At 41.3% G+C, this 26,398-nt stretch overlaps 1 protein-coding gene across 1 annotated transcript in view; it reads left to right on the top strand.

Moving 5' to 3' along the window:
• Window positions 1–26,398, top strand: part of pear1 (platelet endothelial aggregation receptor 1) — a 71,380-nt gene that overhangs the window by 12,150 nt on the left and 32,832 nt on the right. Inside the window, exons 2-4 of the mRNA XM_087848510.1 lie at window positions 19,455–19,565; window positions 20,140–20,241; window positions 20,336–20,436. Of these exons, the coding sequence (XP_087704636.1) occupies window positions 19,455–19,565; window positions 20,140–20,241; window positions 20,336–20,436 (314 nt within the window). The remainder of the gene's footprint in view (window positions 1–19,454; window positions 19,566–20,139; window positions 20,242–20,335; window positions 20,437–26,398) is intronic.

The following is a 26,398-nucleotide window of genomic DNA, read 5'->3' as shown; positions in this document are numbered from 1 at the left end:
TTCCCACTGTGACTCTGTTCGTTACTCAGCAGTGTTTGTTTGGAAGCTGAGGAACAACTAGATTGTTTTTTTTAAATTATGATGTTTTGAACAAATGAGTTAAATGAGTTGTAGCTTGCCTCCACCAGTGTGTGAATGTGAGAGTGAATGGGTGGATGACTGGACATGTAAAGCGCTTTGGGGTCCCTAGGCGGGACTAGTAAAGGCGCTATACAAATACAGACCATTTACCATTTACCATTTACCAATATGATCACAATCTTCGTCTTTACAGTTTTGTATGTTTTACATGTCAAAACTTATTGTGTTTTGAAATGTTTCTAAACCTCTTAAACAAATTAAATGTCATCTCAGAGTCTTGGAGTCTGCTGTTAATAGATGAAATGAATAAAAAGGACTCAGAACTTCTCTAAACAGCTGGCTCAAGAGTAAAAGGTAATTTGTTTGGGACTGTTTTTGTAGGGCTAAAAACAAACTGTACTTTTGTAATGGAGCAGGATGTTATACCAAATACGAAGTCGCATTAAAGTCGAGTCTCTGATGAAGGGAGCATGCCACCCAGTGCAACAGTGTGGCTCAGTTTGTCGTAGTTTTTGGACAACAGGGGGTTTCATAGACTTTGGTTACGCATTTAGTAGTAATATTAGCTCATTGTTGGTTTTGGATGTTTCTACATTACAGTAAGATCAAATGGATCCTTGTCAGATACATCAAAAACACTACTTGATGTTTGTACTGGTGGGGAGAAATGAATGTAAACAGTGCTGTAATGGAACCACACAAAATTAATTAAGAAGACATCCAGCTTATTGTCCAACAGTGACAAAGATCAACACAAGTCCAAATAAGCGTTAGAGAGAGGCCTAAACGAGTGATCGTGCACACATTCAATAGGTGCCTGTTTGTCTGTTTAATCTAATTAGAGACGTTACTCTCTGATAAAGGAGCTACTCAGAGACATCGCTAACAACGAGAGTTGATGAACTCTCTAAGGCTTCCCTTGAGGCTTTCTTTGTTTTCATTGGCTCATCCAAAAATTTCAAAGGCGCTCGACCCTGTGCCCTGTTCTATATATACAGCGCGCTAATACAAATGAATCAAAAGTGTTGGCTGTAGCTTCATGATGGAGACACAGCAGCTGTGTTTCCCACAACTTTCTGACCCTGAACGAAGAGGACAGAACATTTGTTTGAGGCAATAATTAAGATAAAAGAAATCAAATTGCATGGTGTAGAAACAACAATGGAGCAGAGCCTCTGATGTTTAAAGAGAATTAGGACCAAAACATCAGAGGATAGCGTGATTAAATGTTATTGAGATCCTGGGGACAGTGTGAAGTGTCAGGGAGGTGTCACCACAAATCAGATTAAGTTCTACATAATAAACTTTGCAGTGTTGTGATTGTATATGGTGGAGAATGAACACCCGCAAAGGTGGGAACCCTCTTGGAAGTGGAAAAAATCAATGGTTGCTGCTGATTCTGTTGATGTTTTTTTAATTTGGGGAACGACTGTGAGCGCTGTCCGGGTTTTGAGTGCTTTACGAGGGGATTGCACAGGCTGCCTGGTGGGAGGCAACCTGTCTGCCATCAATCACACTCTGACTCAGACTGGTCGCAGTCACTCTCTTAGAGAAAGTTTTCAAACCGCTGCCATCTGAGTCAAGTCAAGTCCGTTTATTTATAAGCTTGTTAAAAAATAACAAGCATTGACAAAAGTGTGGTACAACAAGACAGCAAAAGCAATAAAAAATAACACAATGTAGAAAAACGGACGGACAAAAAATCAAGTCAAGGCTCGGTTTTAATAAAAATGCGTTTTCACATCAGTGCACATCATCTGTGAGCTGCCAGCAGTTAAAGCTGTCTTTGAAAACAGATGCTAGACCTCCACCGTGACCAGTTATCTGTAGGTAATGGAAAAAATGACGGTAAGGTTGAAGAGTTCAGAAAATGGGCTTAACTCAACAGAAATACGCCAAGTTTCAGTCACAAGTAACAAGTCCTGGGAGTAGGGATGGGTATTGTTTAGGTTTTATCTGATACTGGTGCCAAACTGGTACTTTTGAAACGATGCTAGTGCTTAAACGGTGCTTAAAGAATGGAGAACACAAACTTTGTCCAAAAACCTCTCATGTTCAGCTGTTTTTTTTTGTAAAAAGATAACAATGTTAGCCTTTTCTGCAGCTATGGGGCATATATGGTATCACTCTTGGCTGGAAGCAGCTTAAACAATGGAAAAAACACAAACTTTGTCCAAAAACCTCTCATGTTTAACTGTTTTCCACTTTTTCTTTGGTCATTTTAGCCTTTTTGTCCAGGGTGAAGGGAGTATCTGCCATCAAACAAGAAGACAGCCGCATGTAGCTATGATGGTGTTTGCTAGTTCACCTTACATGCATTAATGTAATAATGTGGTTAGCTTACTTACGTAAATTACACTGTCCTCTTCGGGTTTTTGGGGGATGTTGCTAACTCCGGGTCCGATAACAGGCACCACACCCGCAGTAGATACGCTCGGTGTGAGGTCTCACAGCAAGCTATCAAATATGGCACATTTCTCGGCTCGCTATGCGTTGCCAGGTGTTTCATCAGATTTGAGGTGTTACCTCCTTTGACAGTATCACAGTATCAGCTTAAAGCACTTGTTGCAGCTGCTGAGTTTGCATCTTTTGCTGTGAAGTACAGCCAGACTTTTGACCGCTTCACCTTGGGCGTTTTTAATCTGTAGCTCTGCTCTAAAACAACATACGTACCTGGGCCCGCCTACTATCCTCGGAAACGTAAAATGATTGGCTAGAATCTAAAGTGTATCACAGCTCAGGAAAAAAAAGCACCGAAATGTGCGTTGTTTTTCGGTCTGGTTACTACCGTTTATGTCAGAACCGGTGCCATCATGGCACCGGATACCGGTACCCATCCCTACTTGGGAGGTGAAGAAGGCCTCGTTAGCTGTGGAGCTGGTGTTAGACAGAGTCAGCGTGATCGAGAGTGACCGGGATGTAAGACCTAGTCGGGAGGTCCGGTGCCACCGGGTTGATCCATTGGTAGGGAGGTTCAAGGGAGCACCAGGAGGTGAAAGGGACACGAATACGGTGTTAGGGAAGTCAGTCAGTCAACTCATCTGCAACACATTTCATCAGTGGACCCAACTCAAGTGGTTTCTAACTGGTTTTATTCTGTTATATTCATAGACAGTAAGAGCGAGGATGCTGAGCACTTGTGTACTTTCACAGCATCACTGCTTGTAGAGGAACTGCTGAACTTCTGAATGAATTCTACGACCAGTAGAGTTTGAATTGTTGCAGCTCTATTGGTTATCACTGCCACGTTGTCACAAACAGATCTAATTGCATGTAACTGCCACCTTCATCTTGCTGAATTCCAAACCGTTCACAGACCGCTTTTGGTCTGATTGCGTTTTGTTGCTGCTCTTTTTGTTTGCTGCAGTTTCTTCCAAGATGGCAGCCGACTGCGAGCGGTCGCAGACCTGCTGCCTGCCATCAAACGCAATGAAACTGCAACATGTTTACACGTGGCTGTGATCATTTTGTCCGTGCCGTTGTAACATCACACAACCAAATGATTACAAAACATTCATTTAAAAGTTGAAACTTTAGCCTTGGAAATCAGGTCTTTTTTGATAAATCACTGAAGAATAATTGAGGCCATTTTAGAGCTGCCATCATTTAAATTATTGCTATTTTTCTAGCTAAAAGGCTCAAATATGAGAATTTACATTATAAAAAAATTATTTTGGAACATAGGGAGTCTTGAGGATGTCAAGCTTAAGCTCCAGGATATCGAGTCACTGAGTAATTACAGTGTAAATCTTTTATAATTTCTCTGCTTCTATAAACTAATCAGATATAATTTAATCGCACTGATATTGATTTATGAAATTAAGTTCGATTAGCCCAGTCATTACAGAGTGGTCTTTTCTCTTGTTGTTTTTTCTGTTTCAGCAGTTTGTTCCTTAAACATTCAGCAGATATTTGGAGTGTAGAAATAAATCAAATTTGAAGTAAACTAGGAAATAAGAGGAGATTTGATTCAATTCAGGGATGTGGTTTTACAGAACAATGCATTATAGGAAAACACTTAATACTCGAAGTTTAGAGCATTTCCTGAGTGGCTGCAGTGGCAGACAGAGAGTAGTAAGCAGGAAGTGATGGAGAGGAAGTGCACATCTGAATCAACAACTGGGCTGTGAGTCCACCAGATCAGTCAGGTGCCACCGATGTCTGAAATTACTATTGCTATTATGTGGTCAGTGGTTGGATTTAGTTCAAGACTCTGTGGCTGCAGGGATGCTTCACAGTCAGTCCAAAGTCATCCTCAGAAAACAAATTCTGCCAATGAAATTACTTTCTGTGTTTTCTAATCTTAAGAGTTTGAAGGTGGTTTAAATAATCCATCCAGGCCACTCGTCTTTGTTGCTCCCACATCTCAGTGAGTGCTTTCTGCAGTACAGAGATTTTTAATTTTATGTAGGACGGTAGCATGGAACAAAAGGAAGAAGTGACACAAAACGTGTTTTTGCTGAATCCAACTTCTTTTCCATTTGACTAAAATAAGTAAGAGTCGGCCTTTTGACTCTTTACGCCTCATTAAATGTCACAAACAGCTGTACATCAAAGGTCAGAGACTCGTGTTTGAATGCATATCCAAGACTCACTGTGGATGCAGATGTCTTATGCAACAAACATCATATTTTCCCACATAAAACAACCGTTTTCTGGTGATTGCACGTGAAGTTTCTCGTGTTCGTTTTTCTTACGAGCAGCCTTGTAATGTTGAGGCTTTTCTCCTCTGTTCTTACTGTGCCCATTTACAATGCAAAGCTATGCTTTTTGGTCACAGTTTGTGTGTTTTTTACAAGGACTTTGCTCCAGCATGATCCACAGAGCATTAGAGGACATATAATTACAGCGCTGTATGGTCATGTCCCCCAGAAACCTCAGCTAAAGCCTCCATTTTGGGTTTTCCACCATTTTCACTCACTAAGGTTTGCATAAGACTCTTGTTTTAAACACAGGCCAGACGTGACTTCAATCCAAGGTGTTCAAGTCTGTGTTTGTGTTTATTTTGGTCCACAGAGGTGAGTCGGGGTATTTGTCACACTGTTTTAGTTTGTTTTTGCCGACATCTCTGACTTCTCTGACCAATGAAACCACAGTCATCCTGCCTGCGGTTATGGTGTGGAGTGTGGCGGACCAGGCGGCAGTTTACACTGCGGCTCTATGTACGAGTGCACGAGCCTCAAACGTGTCGGAGCAATGCAGCAGGGAGAAGGAAGAGAGAGCAAAAGGACTTCAACTGGCAAAAAGCCCAGCCCGTCACAGAAAACAGTCTAAAAGGGCTTATTCTGTGATAGTAGGAATGCAAGACCCACACCAGCAAAAATAACTGTTGTTACATCCCAGATACCCTTCAGATCAAATCCGGTGTCATCGTCTAGGTCAGCGGTCCCCAACCCCCGGGCCTCGGACCGGTACCGGTCCGCGAGAGTTGAGGCTCAGGTGTGAAATGTATGGTTTTCAGGGTTTTTATCGGTTTTCAGCATTATTTTGTTATCGTTTTTATCGTTAACTCGGTTTTCCTTGGTCTTTTCACGTGTGTTATGAATAAATCATCTTTTTTTCGGTACCGGTACTAGTTTTATTTTGTTGTATTTATCCGCGACACCTTAAAGGCCGGTCCATGAAAATATTGTCGGGCATAAACCGGTCCGTGGCGCAAAAAAGGTTGGGGACCGCTGCTCTAGGTGACATAACTCCTGAGTAAATGCATTCTAATAGGAAAGTTGGAAAAGTGAAGGAAAACAGGATTTGTTTTGATTCTCAGCAAGGTAGCCGTTCATGCTTAAGAACAGCGCTGCAGGACCTAATGTGGCAGGATGGATTAAAAGTTTTAAAGTTTCACTCATGCTTACGTTTGCTAGCACCATCTTACATTGTTACCTCGGGTTGGTGGGGCTGCTTGTGCTTTTAGAGTAATCCAAGTAGAGTAGATCATTCCAGATGAAAGTTGATGAAAACACCAAAACAAGTCTGGTATTTGTTTGGGTCGAGCAGGATTTTTTAGCTAAATGACCAACCAGTCCCTTCATGTATCACTTGTATTTACCTCAGATAACAAAAGGATGAAGCCAGATGACTTTATCAAAGCCTGCAGGGGAACGAGGCTGCTGTGGACTGCTGGGTCCATCAAATGTTTCACTTTGACTCTTGCTTGTGACTGTTACGCTTTAAATTTGTTTTCAGAATAAAGTTTTCTACAGAAACACCATCAGTTCAGGTCCTTTCAGTTGCTGCTGTTTGCTAGCAGAGGTCTGGCCTCCAACTCTGTGTGAACTTGTGTCGATGTGCTCGACAAGTGGGCCAAAACAAAAGCAGCACCATAGTGACCTTATCACACCGACCTCTGTTATCCACTGACTCTGTTCTCTGTCAGCGTGGTGACAGAGGCTGTGACAACAACTGCACCACCTCCTGAGCTCGTGAAGTGGCTGTCCAACAAAAACACACACAAACACACACAGTGTCTAACAACTAGTTTATTCTGACGGAATAAAGGGAAAAGGTGTGGTTGTCAAGTCTTAAATCTGTTTCTGCTTTATAACATAAATAGATTAAACTTTTGTGTCTTTTGAATCCAAGCTTTGAGGTTACAAACTTACAAAAGATTTCATTATAATTGTGGAGTTTTTTATTAATGGTTATGTTATGTTATGAGGCAGCACGGTGGCACGGTGGTTAGCACTGTTGCCGCAGAGCAAGAAGGTCCTGAGTTCAATTCCACCATCAGGCCCCCCGGGGTCTTTCTGTGTGGAGTTTGCATGTTCTCCCCGTGTGTGCGTGGGTTCCCTCCGGGTACTCCGGCGTCTTCCCACCGTCCAAAGACATGCAGCTTGTGGGGATAGGTTAATTGGATAATCCAAATTGTCACTAGGTGTGAATGGTGTTGGCCCTGCGACAGACTGGCGACCTGTCCAGGGTGTACCCCGCCTCTCGCCCTATGATAGGCTCCAGCATCCCCCGCGACCCTGAAAAGGATAAGCGGAACCGAATGGATGGATGGTTATGTTATGTTTAAATCTAAATGTTTGTGTGATGCAGTTTTCAGTATTTGTCTGGCTTAGAAAGATGTTAAAGTGATATAGGAGTTCAGATTTTGACGAGTAGTAGGCAACAAAAAACCGAGCCTTTTTTTGGCATTTAAAAATCCGAGATACCCAAAGTCCAGAAGGCAAAACAGAAGGAAGTCTGACAAGGAGCTCCGTGAACTAATAATAGACACACAGAGAGCAACAGACAATCTGATGAGGACAAAGGGAAACGCAGAACTATATGTATGTATATGTAGGCATGATTGGAGATGAGATACGTGTGGGAACATGCACAAACAGATGAAATTCATGCGGACGGGAGCAATAATAGGATGTAAAACCAAAACAAGCATGAGAAAACTTTCAAACTAAAGCATAACCCAAAGACTTACATGCAGACATGAAGCTCCGCCCCAAACACGAAACCAAGAACACGAAGAAACACAACAAATATAGAACAGACCACGAGTCTGTAGGGGAGCTGAAACAAATGCTTTCTGTCAATGAGTAAAGTTTTCCTGCATGGTAACAAACTGGTCATGGAGATTATTCTATTCTATTGTATTGGCCACCAAGGAGCTGACAGTATGGTAAAGCCTGTACAGAGTACAACACTACGACAGACGCTGTGAACTCACAAATCCAGCTGCTGTAACGTTACTGTAATCTAACAACAAACCTGCAGTTTATCAGAGAGCTGCCTTTCAGAAGTTTGATGCTTTGCTTCTGTGTAGAGTTTCTCTTGAAGGAAAAGTAGTGAAAGAAAGTAAAGTAATGTTCAAGAGACACAATTAACCTCAGCTCTGGGAATCTAAACCTGAATGAATATAACAGGGGGCCAAGAGGAGGGGGTACATAGTGAGTCCTGCTTTTCTCAGTTAAATAAATTACCCCAGACCACAAGCCCAGGCTGCCAAATGAAAACTGGCCTGATGCTGGCACACAGATGACACAGGGCTGACATGATTACTTTATATTTTCCAGCAGCTCCCCTAATTAAGAGAGCTTTAAAGGGACTCGAACCCAAGGACAGATTGGCAGCCCGTGCTGGGCATCTGCCGTTGCATTCAAAGAGCCTGTTGGTGAGAAGAAGTCTTTTGCAGAGGAGGATTCAAATTATTTATTCCCATGTTATTACTGGAAACTCTAGCAAAACTGAGGTCTAAGATCTGCTGACATAATTATAAGATCGAGTTGCAGAGCACGAGGTCAAATGAAGACGATTTAACTGCCTGAGAAAAGCAGACAAAAGAAACAGACTTTGCAAAGGTGCAACTTCTACAGTTCAGGAACTCTCCACCCGGTCGCATCAATCTCACAGATAGCAAACAGCCTGGAGCTCAATCAGCAAAATTCAGACTTCCCAAGATTTCTGCAAGGCCTCAACCCTCCACTCTCCCTCACTAGATCATCCTTTTGTCATGCAACTCCCCCGAGATCCGTCAGCTGCATTTGAGCTGCCAAGAGTTTTCCACTTAAGCACTTTTTTTTTCCAATGTGGGGGTTCTGCTTTTGTGCCAGGGTACCATCTTTTACCGTGCACCGAGGCTTTCCAGTAACCAGAGTGAAATGTGTTGATGTGGGCGTTGCATAACATTAATAATGTGGCAGAACTGACAACTACCGCAAAATCTGTGGGTGTGTTTTTAAGCTGTTCTTCCGACACTAAATTTCTGGGTGGGGCGCTGTAGATTTTTAAGGGTCTCCGCCCTCCCCCCCTACACCAACACCCACCCAACATGAGGCATGGCATCAACTGCAGAGTGTGTGCCAGGCTCGTCGCGGTCGAAGCGACCCTGCGAGCCAAGACGATAACCCAGATGCAAGGGATTATGGGTTTTATATTCAGTTTACAGTCACTCTGGTGTAATGCGAGGGTGGGATGGGGAGCTGGGGGAGAGGGGGCTGTGGCTGCGGTCGATGTGTCACACCGAGGTTTCTGGCAGCTTCTGCCCTCCAGCAGTTTTCATACATTTGTTATTGCAGGAGCTGAACTGTAAATTTGCAGCGCTGCAGCTTTCGTCTCCTGCGGAGGGTGTTTTGCGATACTCGCGATGATCACGATCAGAGGGCGATCATTTAAACCTTAAGACTGTGATACACACCGCAACTTTATTGGCCAACTTTTAAGTGTAATGGCGCACAGCAGCCCTTTAATCATGTGCAGTGCGATCAACATGTTGCCAGGAAACATTTGACTTGATGTTTATGCTTTTGGTCTTCGTCTCTTTGTCTTTTGCTGGAGGTTTGGCCAGTTTATAATTCTCAAAAATTGACTTTTTAATGTCAAAGGCCTTTAAAGGCATTTAGCCACAGGCTCCCGTAAGTAAGAACTTTTCTCTATGAGCTCAGTTTGTTTCTGTGGGAGCAGACAAAGAGCTGGGGAAGAAAGTCTGATACAGCACTAATGACTGTTCATTTCTGCTCTCTCATTGTTCTAATGGCATTATAATGGAGTTTAACCACTCCTTATCCCTCCCTTTGGGAACCACTGGTTGATTAAATCACTCCCTAAACTTCAGCTGTATATGCATCTGCTGCTCTGTGCTTACGTTCAAGCTGTCCACCACTGCAGGGACTTACTGTCTCGTTAGAGCTGCAATAAATTATCCAAGAGATTAGAAACACTAGGATAATTCATTATTTTTCTACTTCTGTATTTCGACTGTGATGACAATGTTACAGAAATGATTTCAGAAAAACGTAATAAAAAGCACCTGCCTTTACTTAAATAGGCTTCCAAGTTTTAGATTTAATTTATGAAATAAAATTAATATTAATGTTTTCCAAAACTTTCTTAATTAAATGCATCTTTTTTGGCATGCATCTAACATGTAGTTGGACTTTTGTTTTCTATTAAAAAAGTCTCCAGAGGAAAAAAGCTTTCTGCTCCGGTTTCTTCTTCTATCGTCAGATGAGCCAGTTTTTATTAGCGATCTTATTGTGAACAGTTTTACATCGAACATTAAACTGTGGTGGGGATCTGCTTTGGATATTACTTACTTAGTACCTGGGTAGCATGAAACAAGTCATGAATTACCTGCAGTTTGATTCATGCGACTCTGCCACACAAAAATGCAACTCTGGAGGGAAAGGCAGGAAGACAGCCGACAGTATTTCACCGAGCTGCTTTCCTTTTGTAGCCTCGTGGACTTTAAAATATTGTTCAGAATAGAGTCATTTCAAGTTTTTATGCTATTGATTTGATAAACCAGGAGAAGCCAGACACAGCTTTAAAAAATAGAAAAAGTCTTGACATATGGAGGCATAGTTTGTAGATTCTCTGTCTGAATCTGACATCACAGCACCCCGACAGCGTGTATTTGGCAGCTCTCTGTTCTCTTTGCTGCGGCCAGTCAGTTATATCATCAGCTTTTCTTATTGTTATTTTTTAAGTTGATTTTTCCTTTCCTCTTTGACTTTCCCTTCCAGTGCCTGACTAATATTTTCTACCTCAGTCAGCTCTGCAACTGTGCAGAAACTAATGCAGACAGAAATCTGGGGTTAGGTGGAAATTAGCGTCATGTGCCTTTCTTCAGACATCACTAGACTCTAGTATTAAACTTACTATTAATATTAGCACCGCTGCCTGTTGCCTTTACAGTGATGCAGGAACTAATTTAGAAGATGATTCACTCCCTTATTTGCTAAAATCCAGAGTGATTTAGACCGAGCGCCGTCATCAATCCTGAGATAGACTCACTGAGACCGTCTTCCTGTAAAGGTCATTCAGGCAAGTTGGAGTTATGTTTTAAAATTAAGCAGCTGATAGCAGTCGTGTGAAGAAGTGCATGTAAAATGTGTCCTTCTGGTCAGCTTTAGCTGCAACATTAAAGCTATCCACATGAAAACAGCTTAACCTTCTTTTACCTGCGTAACAAACAGAATAGCTTTCAAACCCACAAGCTACACAATAACATTACTAACAGACATATAACGCTGAGGACGCAGGGTCACGTGTTTGCTTCTTCAGCAATGTGTATTCTTTTATTAAAAGAGGAAAAGGTTTTTTAAAAAGCAGTCGAAATCTTGCTGAAACACAGGCTGAAAAAAATGTGCTCAAACATTTACAAGAAAAGCTCCCAAATGATGTGTTACGTCATAAAATTGTAACACACAATACTTTACCACTACTGAATGTAGAGAAAGTTAGGATCGTAGGCTTAGGGTCTCTAGGAATCGACTAAGGAGCGAATGACACACAGCTAAAAGAACAGTCAACATTTATTCAAAACAAAACCAAAAACAGTCATTCAACAGTTCACAACAGTTCCAATAGTCCATATTTGTCAGTCCGTGTATTCAGTTTTAGAGTTCAGAGTTCAGAGTTCTTTTCAGTCTTTTCAGTTCAGGTGTGTGAGTGTGTGTGTATAGTGTTAATGTTAGTAGTACTACCCGGGTAGTGTATTGTTCTGAGATCTCATAAGCTTATCTGTCAAGAAGTAAGGCAGTTGTCACTTCTAAGTAGGCTGGAAATCTTTCCTGCATCGCAGCTGGGGATCCTGGCTCGCAACTTTAGACTCCAACAAAAAAACCAACCTGCACAGGGAAGTGAACATATTTTACATGAATATCATATAACAACTTAATCAACACTAGTGACCAAATGTCTCTCACTCTTTGTATATAACTTAATGCAATCAATAATAAAATTACTCAAAGAACCTTAAAACAATTTCCACATCATACAAATTTAACTCAAATCTCATATTTTGTGAACAGCAGTCACATGAATCCAATGAATTGAGAGAATGTACATTACTGATGCACGAGGAAAGTGCAAAACGTGGTCGCAGTACTATTTAGCCAAAGACTGCTCATATTTATCATCTCATTACAATAAATAAAACTTACCTACTAGCTTCCAAAGAAATATTTCTGATTGGTTTAAAACATTCACAAGTGGAGAAATAAAAAGATAATACAGCACTTAAAAGGAACACATGAAATTTACATTATACAAAGCTAATGATTAGCTAACGATTAGCTCGCTATGCTAGCGCAGTTAGTCAACTCACCGGAACAAAAAACACAAAAACAGAGGTACATCGGCATCAACAAAAAGTGTCCGTGTTTCCCAACAAGCGGAAGAGTAAAATCCAATTCGTGTCTTCACACATAACCTTTTTCTTGAACAAGGATTAAAGAAAAATTCGGTGAGTAGCTCCGACCAGCATACGTAGCTTTAGCGCTATTCTCCTTCTCTATAGTTCTCAACTCAAGTTCACAAGCACTAAACAATCTCATAGTGCCACCTACTGACATTCTTTGGTAACAGCAATTCATTTTCATGAGGCAAATTTTAGTGGGTTTCAAAATCATGAGCTGATTTCTTGTAAAATAGTCATTTTCTTGTACATTTCAAGTTTTTTCTTTTTAATTTTCAGTTTGTTCTCATAAATTTATGACTTTAATCTAAGACATTCTGATTTTCTGGTGGTTCCACATTTTTTTTAAATCTTACCTAACCTCCTAAGACCCTACATCTTTCACGGCATACATTTTTAATTTTTCTTTGCTATTTGGGCTGATTATAGAACAGTAGCAATATAATGTCCCCGTAAGTGGATATCAGGCCCTTGTAGAGCAAAATTTAGTATCTTGGTCCAGACAACCCAAACTGTGATGTCCACATACAGTGGGGCAAAAAAGTATTTAGTCAGCCACCGATTGTGCAAGTTCCCCCACTTAAAATGATGACAGAGGTCAGTAATTTGCACCAGAGGTACACTTCAACTGTGAGAGACAGAATGTGAAAAAAAAAATCCATGAATTCACATGGTAGGATTTGTAAAGAATTTATTCGTAAATCAGGGTGGAAAATAAGTATTTGGTCAATAACAAAAATACAACTCAATACTTTGTAACATAACCTTTGTTGGAGATAACAGAGGTCAAACGTTTACTATAGGTCTTTACCAGGTTTGCACACACAGTAGCTGGTATTTTGGCCCATTCCTCCATGCAGATCTTCTCAAGAGCAGTGATGTTTTGGGGCTGTCGCCGAGCAACACGGACTTTCAACTCCCGCCACAGATTTTCTATGGGGTTGAGGTCTGGAGACTGGCTAGGCCACTCCAGGACTTTCAAATGCTTCTTACGGAGCCACTCCTTTGTTGCCCGGGCGGTGTGTTTTGGATCATTGTCATGTTGGAAGACCCAGCCTCGTTTCATCTTCAAAGTTCTCACTGATGGAAGGAGGTTTTGGCTCAAAATCTCACGATACTTGGCCCCATTCATTCTGTCCTTAACACGGATCAGTCGTCCTGTCCCCTTGGCAGAAAAACAGCCGCATAGCATGATGTTTCCACCCCCATGCTTCACAGTAGGTATGGTGTTCTTGGGATGCAACTCAGTATTCTTCTTCCTCCAAACACGACGAGTTGAGTTTATACCAAAAAGTTCTACTTTGGTTTCATCTGACCACATGACATTCTCCCAATCCTCTGCTGTATCATCCATGTGCTCTCTGGCAAACTTCAGACGGGCCTGGACATGCACTGGCTTCAGCAGCGGAACACGTCTGGCACTGCGGGATTTGATTCCCTGCCGTTGTAGTGTGTTACTGATGGTGACCTTTGTTACTTTGGTCCCAGCTCTCTGCAGGTCATTCACCAGGTCCCCCCGTGTGGTTCTGGGATCTTTGCTCACCGTTCTCATGATCATTTTGACCCCACGGGATGAGATCTTGCGTGGAGCCCCAGATCGAGGGAGATTATCAGTGGTCTTGTATGTCTTCCATTTTCTGATGATTGCTCCCACAGTTGATTTTTTCACACCAAGCTGCTTGCCTATTGTAGATTCACTCTTCCCAGTCTGGTGCAGGTCTACAATTCTTTTCCTGGTGTCCTTCGAAAGCTCTTTGGTCTTGGCCATGGCGGAGTTTGGAGTCTGACTGGTTGAGGCTGTGGACAGGTGTCTTTTATACAGATGATGAGGTCAAACAGGTGCCATTCATACAGGTAACAAGTGGGGGACAGAAAAGCTTCTTACAGAAGACGTTACAGGTCTGTGAGAGCCAGGGATTTTCCTTGTTTGAGGTGACCAAATACTTATTTTCCACCCTGATTTACGAATAAATTCTTTACAAATCCTACCATGTGAATTCATGGATTTTTTTTTCACATTCTGTCTCTCACAGTTGAAGTGTACCTCTGGTGCAAATTACTGACCTCTGTCATCATTTTAAGTGGGGGAACTTGCACAATCGGTGGCTGACTAAATACTTTTTTGCCCCACTGTATGTGGATTCCAGGTCCTAGAAGGTTAAACAACCTTAATAGGCCAGTTTCGCTTTTACATTCAGGAGCTGATCAATTAAAATCGATTAATATATCATCGATGTGACCAGGTGTGACTAGGTTTTTACAGTTTTGCATACTTTAGGGGTTTAAACAACAGGAGACACAAAAGTAGGCTGATGTTTTACTCAGTTGTAGCATTTGTATTCTATTTTTTTCTTATTGTATATCTTATTCTATTTTATTCTACTGTATATAGTATTTTATTTATTCTATTCTGTACAGTTGTGTACTGTATTTATTCTTATTGTATTCTAATTTTTGCTTCATAACCTTTGCACTGTCCACTTCCTGCTGTGACAAAACAAATTTCCCACGTGTGGGACTAATAAAGGTTATCTTATCTTAATCTTATCTTATCTTATTATTTCACAAGCCAATCAAACCCAAAAAGAGTAAAATAAGCTCATTTCTAAACCACACAGAATGCATGAGAACCTCACCAGGTTATAGTCCAGAACATGCTGAACTGGGTCCTAAATTTTGCAACATTTACTCTAATAATTGTTGTAAAAAGGTGTAAATTGCTTCATAAACGTTACCAGAACAAAGAAAAAAGGCTTTCTCACAAACCCCTCCAGTGCTAGCCCCGTCACTGTCATTACTCTTTATTATCTTGTCAGTCTGATGGGAATATTATCTTAATAAAATGGCTTTGTTGCATGAAGTCAAATGAAAATTATTTTAGGGTTGTCAGCACTTACAGATCCTGAAGGGCCTGTGATTGAAACTGAATATGGTAATAACATCAGTACAACTGTCTGGTGAGATTAATATAAAAGCAGTGCATCTGTTTTCATTTGGGCTCTGTTTTCTCTGAAGCCCCTGTGCGGCGGTGGAAGAAGCGTTGCTTGGACTTCTAACAGCAATCTGCAGTTGGTGCAACGCGAGCGTGCACGAGCGTGAGTGAAGAGAGGCCGCGTGAATTAACAAAATATCCTCGGATTCTAAAAATACTTCAGCTTATGGGACTCATTTGATGTGTAATGTCTCCAGACATGTGTGTGTGTGTGAGCGTACACTCGTGTATGGCACTTTGCTTATTTTCTATTGGTTTAAAGAGCCACATGAAAGTTTCCCTACGCTCAGTAAGATTGTCTGTTTTTTTCATCACAAACACAACCAAAAATATGTTGGCGCTGTCACTACTATTGTGGGTTTTTTTTACTGATCCTGGTCCAGATTTTACATTATGTGTCCAGTGGATTTGAACTGTAGAGGTGTGTACACGTTACTGCCAGCTGGCTGTAAGCTCAATGCATCAAATAGGAGTGGAAAAAGGTTTATGATACCTAATGCACGCGTTTGTGCTGCAGCCAAACTTGTCCAAGTGAAAAGGTTCAGGACTGCAGTCTGGAAGAAGCTCAAGGAAAATAACGGTTGCTCACGGCTGAATGTAATGGAGTAAAGGCCATTATGTGAGGAGGAGGAGGAGAGAAGAAGGGTCAGTCTGTCCACTGGTCAAGTGGAGGTGCTTTCTGTAAAAGCACCTGCCGTTCTTTGTTGCACTAAAACAAGCAGGGTTGCCTCCCTGAAGACCTCCAGATGATGATGCTACCACCTGGAGCTCTAGACGTCTCCCTGCTCCACCTTTCCACTGTAGGTAACTTCAACATGCAACACAAACAGCGAACGACTTCCAAACAGCCCCATCTGCGCTCATTACGCGCTCTTTCTCACTGTTTAAGAATTCCCATGCGGTTTGAAGCTTTTCCCTAATGAAGCACAATTAAAATGAAAAGAAGGTAATGAAAAATATTTACCCCCAGTCCAATGAAGTGCCTTGGGAAGTTGATGACTGCTCTTAATAAAAGCCATATGCCTGTTCTTATAAAATCCTGTTTTTGTGGCACACATTTCTTAGGCGTTGGCTGTTGTGCCAGTAAGTGAATTAACTCCTGACAGTGGGTAGGAGAGTAAAAGGCAGTTTATCAGAAGCAGGAGATTCGTGCTGCAGTCGTCTCCGTGCCAAATCTCCAGCAGAGATAACCAGTTGCTGGACTTTATGGAACGGCGTTCGTTGAACTGAGATGTTTATGCTGAAGCGCTTCGATAAACACACATTATCTTTTTTCCTGGTCTTCATTTTTCTATATGTTAGCATATAGAACAATTTGGTAAACATATCTGAGGTGGCTCTGACGGGAAACGAACAGCTGACCTTGGCAGCATTAGAGGCATGCATTATTCATCAAGCTGGAGGAAAATCTCTTTTTTCATTTCAGGAAACTTCCCAAAATTTCCAAAGCAGTGACTTGAAATGCAAACATGCACATGAAAAGTGAGCAAAACCACAAATAAGCGACACACAGAAGACGGGATAGAAATGACAGCCAAGGCCGAATCTGCAAATCAGAGTTTTTCCACTGACTTCGAGTTTACGTTATAAACCTCGACCAACGTTTTAGTTCCTTAAACTACGACTGCAGATCTTTTCATGTGACAACGTGTTAAAATATCCATTAAAAATCCAATCTGGGGTGAAAGTTGATACTCTTTTCCCAGTACCAGGACCAGTTTGCAGCTGTTATTCAAGCACAGCCTGCTGCCACTTTTCAGAAGCGTCCTTGCAGTGCAGTGGATACAGCAGTGCTGTGCTCTGTTTATTGTTCCACGTGTATTAGAGGTGATGACTTTTAGAACAGCCCAGTAACCATATTTATGGGGTCACAGCTGTCATTTATTCTCTAAATTAAAGTTTTGATTAAGTCGAAGTTTTAAAAAAGCCACTGTGGTCGTGGTGTTGTTTTATCTTAACACTCTCCTAAGTGTCTTTGAGCCTTCTGAGTCCACAGCTGTCTGTTCTGGCCTTGAAGTTGTTAAGGTGTGATTGTGGTTGGTGTATATTGTGTACATCTTGATGCATTCTCAATCATCCAGGAAAATAAATCTCCAAAAGTTGATTCTGTTCAAACGCTACGTCCAGATGAACAGAATCAACTTTTGGAGATATATTGTGTACAGTTTTGTTCAGGTAGTATCGTAGCTTTAACAGTTTATAGTCACCAGTCCAGTGCACGAGTACGTTTTATTGAGCTTGTTGTAAAACTTGGGATTTTTGTAAGTAAGTAAGTAAACTTTATTTATATAGCACCTTTCAAGATAAAAATCACAAAGTGCTTCACAGAAGCTAAAACCTAAAAATAAAAATCAACCAAAAGCAAGTTTAAAAATAGTTTTTAGCTGTTTTTTAAAAGCGACCACTGAGTCCACAGATCTCAGGCTGAAAGGGAGAGAGTTCCACAATCTGGGGGCCACAGTTCCAAAAGTTTTGTCGCCTTTTGTTTTCAGCCTCGTGTGTTGGACAGCAAGCAAGCCCTGGTCACATGACCTCAGGGACCTGCTGGGAATGTATGGATGTAAAAGTTCACTTATATATGTTGGTGCTTGTCCATTTGTTAGCTGAAAGAGCTGGTTGATCTCTACTTGCATTTAAATGAGGACTCGGTGCAGGAGCACAGAGAAGCCTAAACCACAGAGAGATGCTGCAGCAGGTGTTAAAGGTGATGATGCTGTGAAAACTTGGCCCCTTTTTTTGTCTTTTTTTATTCTCAGCACTGAAGGGGTGATATTTTCAGAGTGAGTCCAATGTGCCGAAACGAGCGACAATAAATGGTTACGTTGCTGTGACGCACTTCATGTGACAGCTCTTCAGAACAACTTGACATAATGTTCCTAAAATTCTGGATGGGAATTCACGATTCCCATAGGAAAAATGACTTGATTAGTAGATGTGTGCTCTGCCGAAGTCACTGGTGGTCATGCTACGGCTATTCACCGAGTTCAGCTTCTTGTCATGAAACTTTAAACAAAGATGCACGACTCCCTCAGGATTTTAACTCCTGAGAGTGATAGCAAGAACAGTGTGAGCAATCCAGAACAGGACTGAGGATGTGGAAAACATACTGCAACATGCATGAAAAGGAACGTCACGCTCTGTGCTCGCTGTGGACCGCCTCCAAGTTCTCAGGTTTAAGGTTGCAGAGAGGCCTGAGTGGATTATGAAGTTTACATGTATGGATACAGCCGTGTTCTTGGAGAACATGGATTCACTTTCACAGCTTTGGTGACTTTAAGTGAGGTCCAATCACAAACAATGATGAAGAGATTTTGTCCACTAAGAATCTTAAGAAAGAAACTTCTTTCCACTCGTCAGAGATCTGAAATGTTTCCACATGAGCTGCTTGACTGAAAATACTCTCAGTCTGGGGTTGAAGTGTCGTCGTCTCAACATATCAGAGAGCTCTCAACGGTAACGTGCAGCTGATATGAGAAGCTGTGACCAAAAGGGTCAGAGGGGAATTGTTGAGAAAACAGTGAGGACTGTGCCGATGGCAACACAATGTCCTTGTTTCCTTATATTCCCACGATGCTTTCACCAGAAGGCTCACACAACCAGCCTTCTGAACTTGTGTTCAGGATATTTTTAGGGGGAAATCATCTCCCTTTGGCTCCTTGAGAGCCTGACAGGGTCCCCCGAGCCGAGGCGCTGATGTCTGATCGGATCCAGATGCTGCTGGAGTGTGGAAGGGGACAGCGCAGGAGCGTGGAGGCTTCGCGGCAGCACTGATTGATAGGGGTCAGGATCAAGTTAGGACTCACATTTCCTGACTGTGATCCCTCTTTCTGTCTCATTTTCTTTCCTCCTAATGCTCTAACCATACCCAGCCATCGCGTCTGCTGTCACGGTGTCTCCCGACGCCTGTGTTTTAGAGGCTGAGGCGGCACAGAGCTCAGCGGGCGGCGTTACGCTCAAGTCTGGCACTTTGCCTCACCTCTGCTGAGCTTTAATGAAGTCTTTTACTTTTATTTAACTGGAATTTGTGGCCCAAACCAGTCTTTCAATGAATCTTTCCATCCTCCAAGCTGTGAAGTGTTAATAATAGCAAAGCAAAAACAAAACAACGAGTGTAAAACTGCAGCTGTAGAATATTTCCACAGTGTGATTGAACAGAAGAGGTTTAAAGCTCAGATTTGTCACTGTTGCTCGTTCCATCAGCCAGTCACATATGTAACATACGTCTCTGCTTCTCCTTCCCTTCAGGACCATGCCGACCCTGCAGAGCTCTGCCGTCCTGCTGCTTTTTAGCATCCTGATTGGACTGAGCTGCTCTCTGGACCCAAGAGACCCCAATGTGTGCAGCACGTGGGAGAGGTGAGGCCTGCAAACAACTGTCACTGTTATGATGCAATGCAATCATCATACATTGCATATATGAAAAAATGCAATTTACTAAATTAAAAAGTTAAAGTGGTCAGACGAGACATTAGGACACAAAAACAGCCAAATAAAAAGAACATTGGTGTTATTTATGGTACCTCCTCTGTGGAGGCTCAAAGTCAACTTTCTAATTAAATTTCAGCATCACTTTTATTGCTTTAGTCATTTGTGTTTAGGATAAAACTATCTGGGTGACTAACAGACCAATCAAATGCAAGAAAACAGAGTTCAGTCAGACTATTTACTGTAAAACATGACATGTCTTTACTAAACTGAGGCCACAGTATGGCAGAAATTTACAATGGCAGTTGATGTCATCTACACCCAGGGTGTGTGCTTCAATTCTGTCAATTCCCTATTTCTCACAGACTCTGTGGAAAAGTACATCTAATAGCTATTTAGATAATCAGACAGCACTGATGATGATGACGAACAGCGCTGCCACTCATAAAACATCTCCTGTGAGTGGGTGCAGTATTTACACTGTTTCTGCTGTTCTGCCTTACAGCTTCACCACCTCGGTAAAGGAGTCCTACTTGCATCCTTATGACCAAGTGGGAGAGGAGCCCTGCTGGGATCCACGGACTTCCTACAAATGCATGCGCCACAGGTAGCTGAAGCAGAATGACTCATTTCCTTCCTGACTTCCTCTTCCTGCCAGGGGAGAGTCAAAACATAATGTGCGCCCTATGTTATTCTTTCAGGATCACCTACAAAACAGCCTACAGGCAGGCGGTGAAGACTGATTACCGCAAGAGATACCAGTGCTGTCCAGGCTACTACGAGAGTCGAGGCAAATGTGTCCGTAAGTAGCTGTGGAAACCTTTGCACTCTTTGCTGCTACTCGTGCATCAGTGTCATGTTACTAGGACAGAAAGGTGAGACAAATCGGTCTGGAGAACTTTTAACAGAGACTAGGGATGCACCAATACCGATACCGGTATCGGGTATCGGCCTCGATACCACATTTTCTAAATTACTCGTACTCGTTAAAAGTCCCCCGATACCGGGGACCGATACCACGGTCTGAGACCTGTCTAAGTTTGTTAAATTATAGGACTAAAGCTGTTACCTGTAAATTTAAATGATGTTTTTATTAAGTACTCGGTATCGGCGAGTACTGAAATGCAAGTACTCGTACTCGTACTCGTTTCCAAAAAAGTGGTATCGGTGCATCCCTAACAGAGACTAAAACCGACATTAAAGTTCTCGCTGCAAGAATGAAACAAGATAGATGTGAGTAATGATTACACTGTTACATTTTTGCTTATACTAAAGATGTACAGCCACAGCGATGCTACTCACTGGTTTCACTTAACAAGGCAGTGAAGTTAAGTTATTAGCTAAGTGGAGCAGGTTACATACAAGTGGAGCAGGTGCGATGCACGGGCACAGTTATCTTCTAATTAGTGTCTCACAACAGACTGATAAAAAATACAAGGCTGTGTCATAGACAGACATTTAGTAGATAATTCTATTTACGTGTATTCTGTTGCACTTCTATTTAAAAACAGGAATACAGCGAACACTGTGCAGAGAACCTCACCAGACAGCTGCAGGAAAACTGCAGTTCCTCTTATGGCCACTTGTGACTGGTTTGAAAAGCAGCCCAATCCCCTTTGACTTAATGGGGATTCCCTTAAAAGGGAAAAACTTAAAAGCCTTAGAAATCATGTGAACAGCTGGTGTTAAAAACAGCATCTCCCCCCTCCCAACCCCCACCATAATAACAACTGTACTATTGGTTGTATAACTCGAGCTTTAGCCGGCACCCTGCAAGGCCTCATCTTCAAATTCAAGTCGAGGATGAGAGATTAACAGAATTATCTGAAGACACACAGCTTATTGTGCAGCTTATTGTGAGGCACAGCCTGTCCAGCAGGTTTCTCAGGGACAAGATAAGTGTCTGTGCATCTGTACAGGTTGTGGCTGCTGCTTTGCTCTGCCCTGTCATCCAAATATGTCACCTTTTGTTTTTAACCCTTTAAAGCCGGCTGCACGCTCAGTTTTGCATAAGTATTTTTAAATCCCTGTAGAACCGGAACCGGGTAAGCTAGCGCAATCATTTTTTTTTGCATATGAAACCGGAGGAGTTGCACTTACATTTCATGCCATCAGCTTGTCCTCGGTCACGTTTTCCTTCCACATATAACTTTGCAAAAACTGCATAAAAAGCGCTTGAAGCAACAAAAACATAATATTCCAGAAACACGCTTTGCCGATCCGATCAGCTGTTTGTAACACTTCCCACATTGAAAAAGACGCGAACTATCGCATGTCCGCCATTTCCTGCCCGAAACCGGAAGTGACGTCATTTCGCGGAAAATGTAGTTTTTTACTTGTAGGCCTTAAAAGCCTATACTGGTGTTTTTATAAGTCATGTTTGACTTTTCTGAATAGTTTCTGGGATGCTTATAACTCGAATTGCACTGCTGGAAATAGTTTATTTTGATGCACATGCTGTTTTCTTTGCAAATTTGCATCATAAGATTGTTTTTTGTTTTTCCTGCAGTATATAAAAATTGCTGTATCTCCAAAATAAAACTATGAAGACACTCAAAATAAATTTCCTGTTGTTGTAAACTATTTTTTGCAACTTTTTTGTATTTAAGGTTTTGAGGGATAAGCCTCTTAAATTTCTCCAAGTAGAAATATATGTTAAAAAAACAAAACAAAAACGATTTTCAATTTTTTTGTAGTTTATTGCACTTTTTTGCAATTTATGTAATTACTATGCACTTAATGCAGACATATTATTAAAATATGGGCTATAACAGTTGTATTGATGTATAGCAACTTGAAATGCTCCCAAAAATGGCTCCACAGCATGTAAAAAAATAATATAAGCTCTGGCGGACTTGGTCCTATGGAAGGTCTTAAAGGGTTAAAAAAAGCAGACATGGAAGCAGCCAAAATACTAATGTTAAGGCACTGAAACGAAGAGCACAAAAGGAAAAGCATTCTGACACTGGCTTATAGACAAAAACACTGATTCGTTTGCAAGCAATACTGTGCTACATTTGTGCACCCAGTAACTCATCCACATTACTCAAAGAAAGTGTTTTATTTCCTCTTTTTCCATGCAGTGTGCATCGTCAGTATGAGCAGCACGTGGCACACGAATAACCAAAATTGTAGGTTCACTAACCACTGAAGTTTCTCATCCTGCTGGCAGAAGTTGCTGGGATTTTTCAGAAAAATATATTTGATGTGTTTTCATTCCAAGATTTCACATCATTTTAGGAACTTTTGTTTTAATAGTTAAGCTTCTGTTGAGTTCAGACGTGCGGCACTGCTGCCTCTGCAGCTCAAAGCAAAGAATGCTTCATATCAATGTTAGAATTCAGCATTTGATCAGCTTGTTTTCATGTATCATGATGCAAAAATAAAGTATGTAAGCTCATTTTTTAAATAAGTAAGTATTCTATATCCTATATATTTATTTTTTCTACTCTAGTGATGGTGGCCTTAAAGTAAGAGGAGTAAAGCAGCTTGTTGGCAGAGGATGAACTGACGGGCTGCACCGAGACCCATTAAAACCTGAATCATACAAAGATTCTTCAGTAAAGTCAGAGAGTAAAAATATGACGCTGGAAATGAGTATAATAAATTCATTTAAAAAAATTACATTATAGAGTAGTAAAGCAATTTTACCAATCCATTTTTACAGCTTCATTTTAATTAAAGTTAAAACTTTCTTCCACATTGATTTGATTTGTGCCTCAGGTATCGTATAATCATGTTGTCTTATAATTGCTGTACATCTAAATGACCCCAACTTAAATATACGTGGAAGTATTTGGTGCCGTTTTAAATGCCATCACAATTTGAATTGCAAAAACAAAACAACTTAACAACTAAACTCATAATCTCATCATTATCTAATGTTCTGCTTAAAAACATGGTTCTTCTTGTTCATGAAGATGTTACTCAAGGTGTATGTACACCTAAACAGTGTGACACACTCATCACCCACAGCAGCCTCTCCCACCAGGACAGTTTGCCCAACAATGTAATGTAAATTGCTCAGAACCAGCTTGAGGAACATGACAAAGATCCCAGTTTGCCAAATCTGCCTCCAACCTCTCAAGATCCCTGTCTGCCCGAGCATCCAAGGAATTAACTGGTACAAACCCAATTTTCTGTGGCTTCACATTGCAAGCCACAGGACTCAGAAATCCACCATCCATGCCCTGAAGGGGCAGAGTGGTTTTGTTGGTACAAGGGAGACACAATATTAACCCCACTTGTGGAAATAAGACTCTGTAGGTGGAAGTTTGAAGTTATCGGCTTTTTCACACAAACGTTGAGTGCCTGAGTTTGTCAGTTTATTTAAAAAGGTCTTTTTAATAATATAAAAGTTGTTCATGATACACTCAAAACAATAATTCTTTGCCTTCATGGACAGAAAGCAATAAATGTGAGTGAAATGAAACTGAAATATATTAAATTAAGTAATTAATCATTAAGGAAAATATGATTTGAATGTATACAAATCAAGTCAATTTAATTTGACCAGATATCATTAAATGTAACATTTTCCATTGTACTTATGCAACAAAATGAAAAGTTAGTTAAAGTCGGCATTCTGGGTTAAAATATTTATTTGAGTGTATTACCACCGATCAGTGTTGGGGAGTAGCGGAATACATGTACCGCCGTTACGTATTTAAAATACAAAATATGAGTAACTGTATTCCGTTACAGTTACCGTTTAAAAAGGTGGTATTTAGAATACAGTTACTTTGTTGAAATAAATGGATTACACGGCGGTACTTCCCTGTTTCATATTGTGGCGGGTCAGGACTGTTTGGGTTTTGTTTGACAGCTACGTTCTGTTGTTCCAGGCAGCAGCGTTACGGTTGCCATGGTTACAGGGTTACGCTCTCTCTCTGCGTGTTTCCTGGGTGAGAGAGGCATTTTTGTTGTTGTTGTGCTAAGCTAATAGGCGGAATGCTACAGGTATAGCTCTAAAGAATGTAGCATCATGGGCAGTGTAGTCCGTGCTGCAGGGAGAATGGACTGCCATACCCGTTATGTGTCTGTGAGCGAGGGAGGGAGAAAAAGGAAAAGTACGAGCTGTCATCGAGCAGAAACGGGAGCTGGAAGCATGTAAATATAATAATAACCACTGCAGCCAAGAAGAGAGCCTGACGAGCCCAGTTGTAAGTAAGCTATTAAGACTCGACTGTACACCGTGTTCGTGTTCTCCTCCAAAAACAATAAGTTCCGTTGGAGCAGCCTTTCAACGCCTCTCTCTGTCTCTGCTAGCAAAGTTGACCCAGACAACAAAGTAAAGCTAGTTTTCAGCTACGAGCCGACACAGAACCCACCGTATTAGCCAGAGGTCCCTTTACTACGGTTCGGAGCCGTGGACCTTCAGTAACAGTAATAAATCACAGCAATAGTACATTCATGTAGTTGTAAACAGCATGATAATATATTAAGTAATCCAAAGTATTCAGAATACGTTACTCTCATTGAGTAACGTAACGGAATACGTTACAGAATACATTTTGGGGCATGTATTCTGTAATCTGTAATGGGATACATTTTAAAAGTAACCTTCCCAACACTGCCACCGATGAAGAGACCCAACTGTCATCATGTTTCTATTGGTCCAGACTCTGGCAAAGGGCATCAGCGTTATATCAGTATGTCAGCTCTCTGGACATACTGATATAATGGAATTCAGGCACGAAACACATTGAATTTAAGACATGAGTAAATATTACATAAGATTATAGTACTTGTTTATTAAGAAGTATTCTAATGCAAAGGGCTAAAATTTGCAAGAAAGCAGTAAATACGTGCACATTTAAACCCTGATCTGCAAAGCAATTCACCCATGGTGCATCACTTTGTAGCTGATGGTTAGTTAGTAACCAACTGATGTTGCAAAGGTGACGCTGTGTAGTGTATTTACCACAGTCAACAGTTTCTTCAGTCCCGTTGGTATTTGCTTCAATCACTTGCCTGAAACATGACGCAGGTTTAATCGGGAGCGTTGTGTCTCTCTTCACATGGCTGCTACTATCTTCTTGGCTGGTTTAAATAATGTGACTGATCAGTGTCGTCGCATCGGTTGAAACTGTTGCAGCTGTCAGCACTGACACTCTCTTATTGCTTACAAACAGCAGCGACAGATATAAATAACGCGAAACCGCACGTGAGGCTGCATGGTTTAAGGAAATTCTACAGTAGCTTCACAGAGCTTCCCATTCATCGCTGGATGATCTTAGGAGTAAAGTATGATAATAAGAAGGCTCGCGTGCTTTGTGCTTGAAAAACTGACGTTTTGTAGACGGATGCTTGTGATAATATGCGTTTACGGTTGCCTATTGTGTGCCACCTTTAGCCCAACCTCTGATTTTCATGACTGACACGAGAGAGGCCAGGACGGAACCAGATGAGTGTTTTGAGCTTTGTAATTGAAATATCCCCCATCGACGTGTCATCTATAGCTCCGAGCCCAGTTTCTGTACAATGTAGTGTTTTTTTCTAAATATATATAATTACCTATAATTATGTTTACCTTGTTCGTTTGATGACATGTTAGATCCCCAAGTTTCCCTCCCCCAGTATCCGCACGCCTTCAATTAAAGGGGGAAAAGTAATCAGTAAAATTACTGTTTATTGAGTTTGAATTGAAAGACAAACATGTGCATTTGCAGCACGTTGCTGTCAGCAGAGAAAACGCTTTTGTAACGAAAAAATTAAAGAGATTTGCAGTCTCCAGTCATAAATGCATGTTTGAATTCACTTAA

Source organism: Neolamprologus brichardi, chromosome 11 (assembly GCF_056152115.1).
Source record: "Neolamprologus brichardi isolate AB-2024 chromosome 11, ASM5615211v1, whole genome shotgun sequence".
Taxonomy (NCBI): Eukaryota; Metazoa; Chordata; class Actinopteri; order Cichliformes; family Cichlidae; genus Neolamprologus; species Neolamprologus brichardi.
This window is presented reverse-complemented; position numbering and strand designations above follow the sequence as displayed.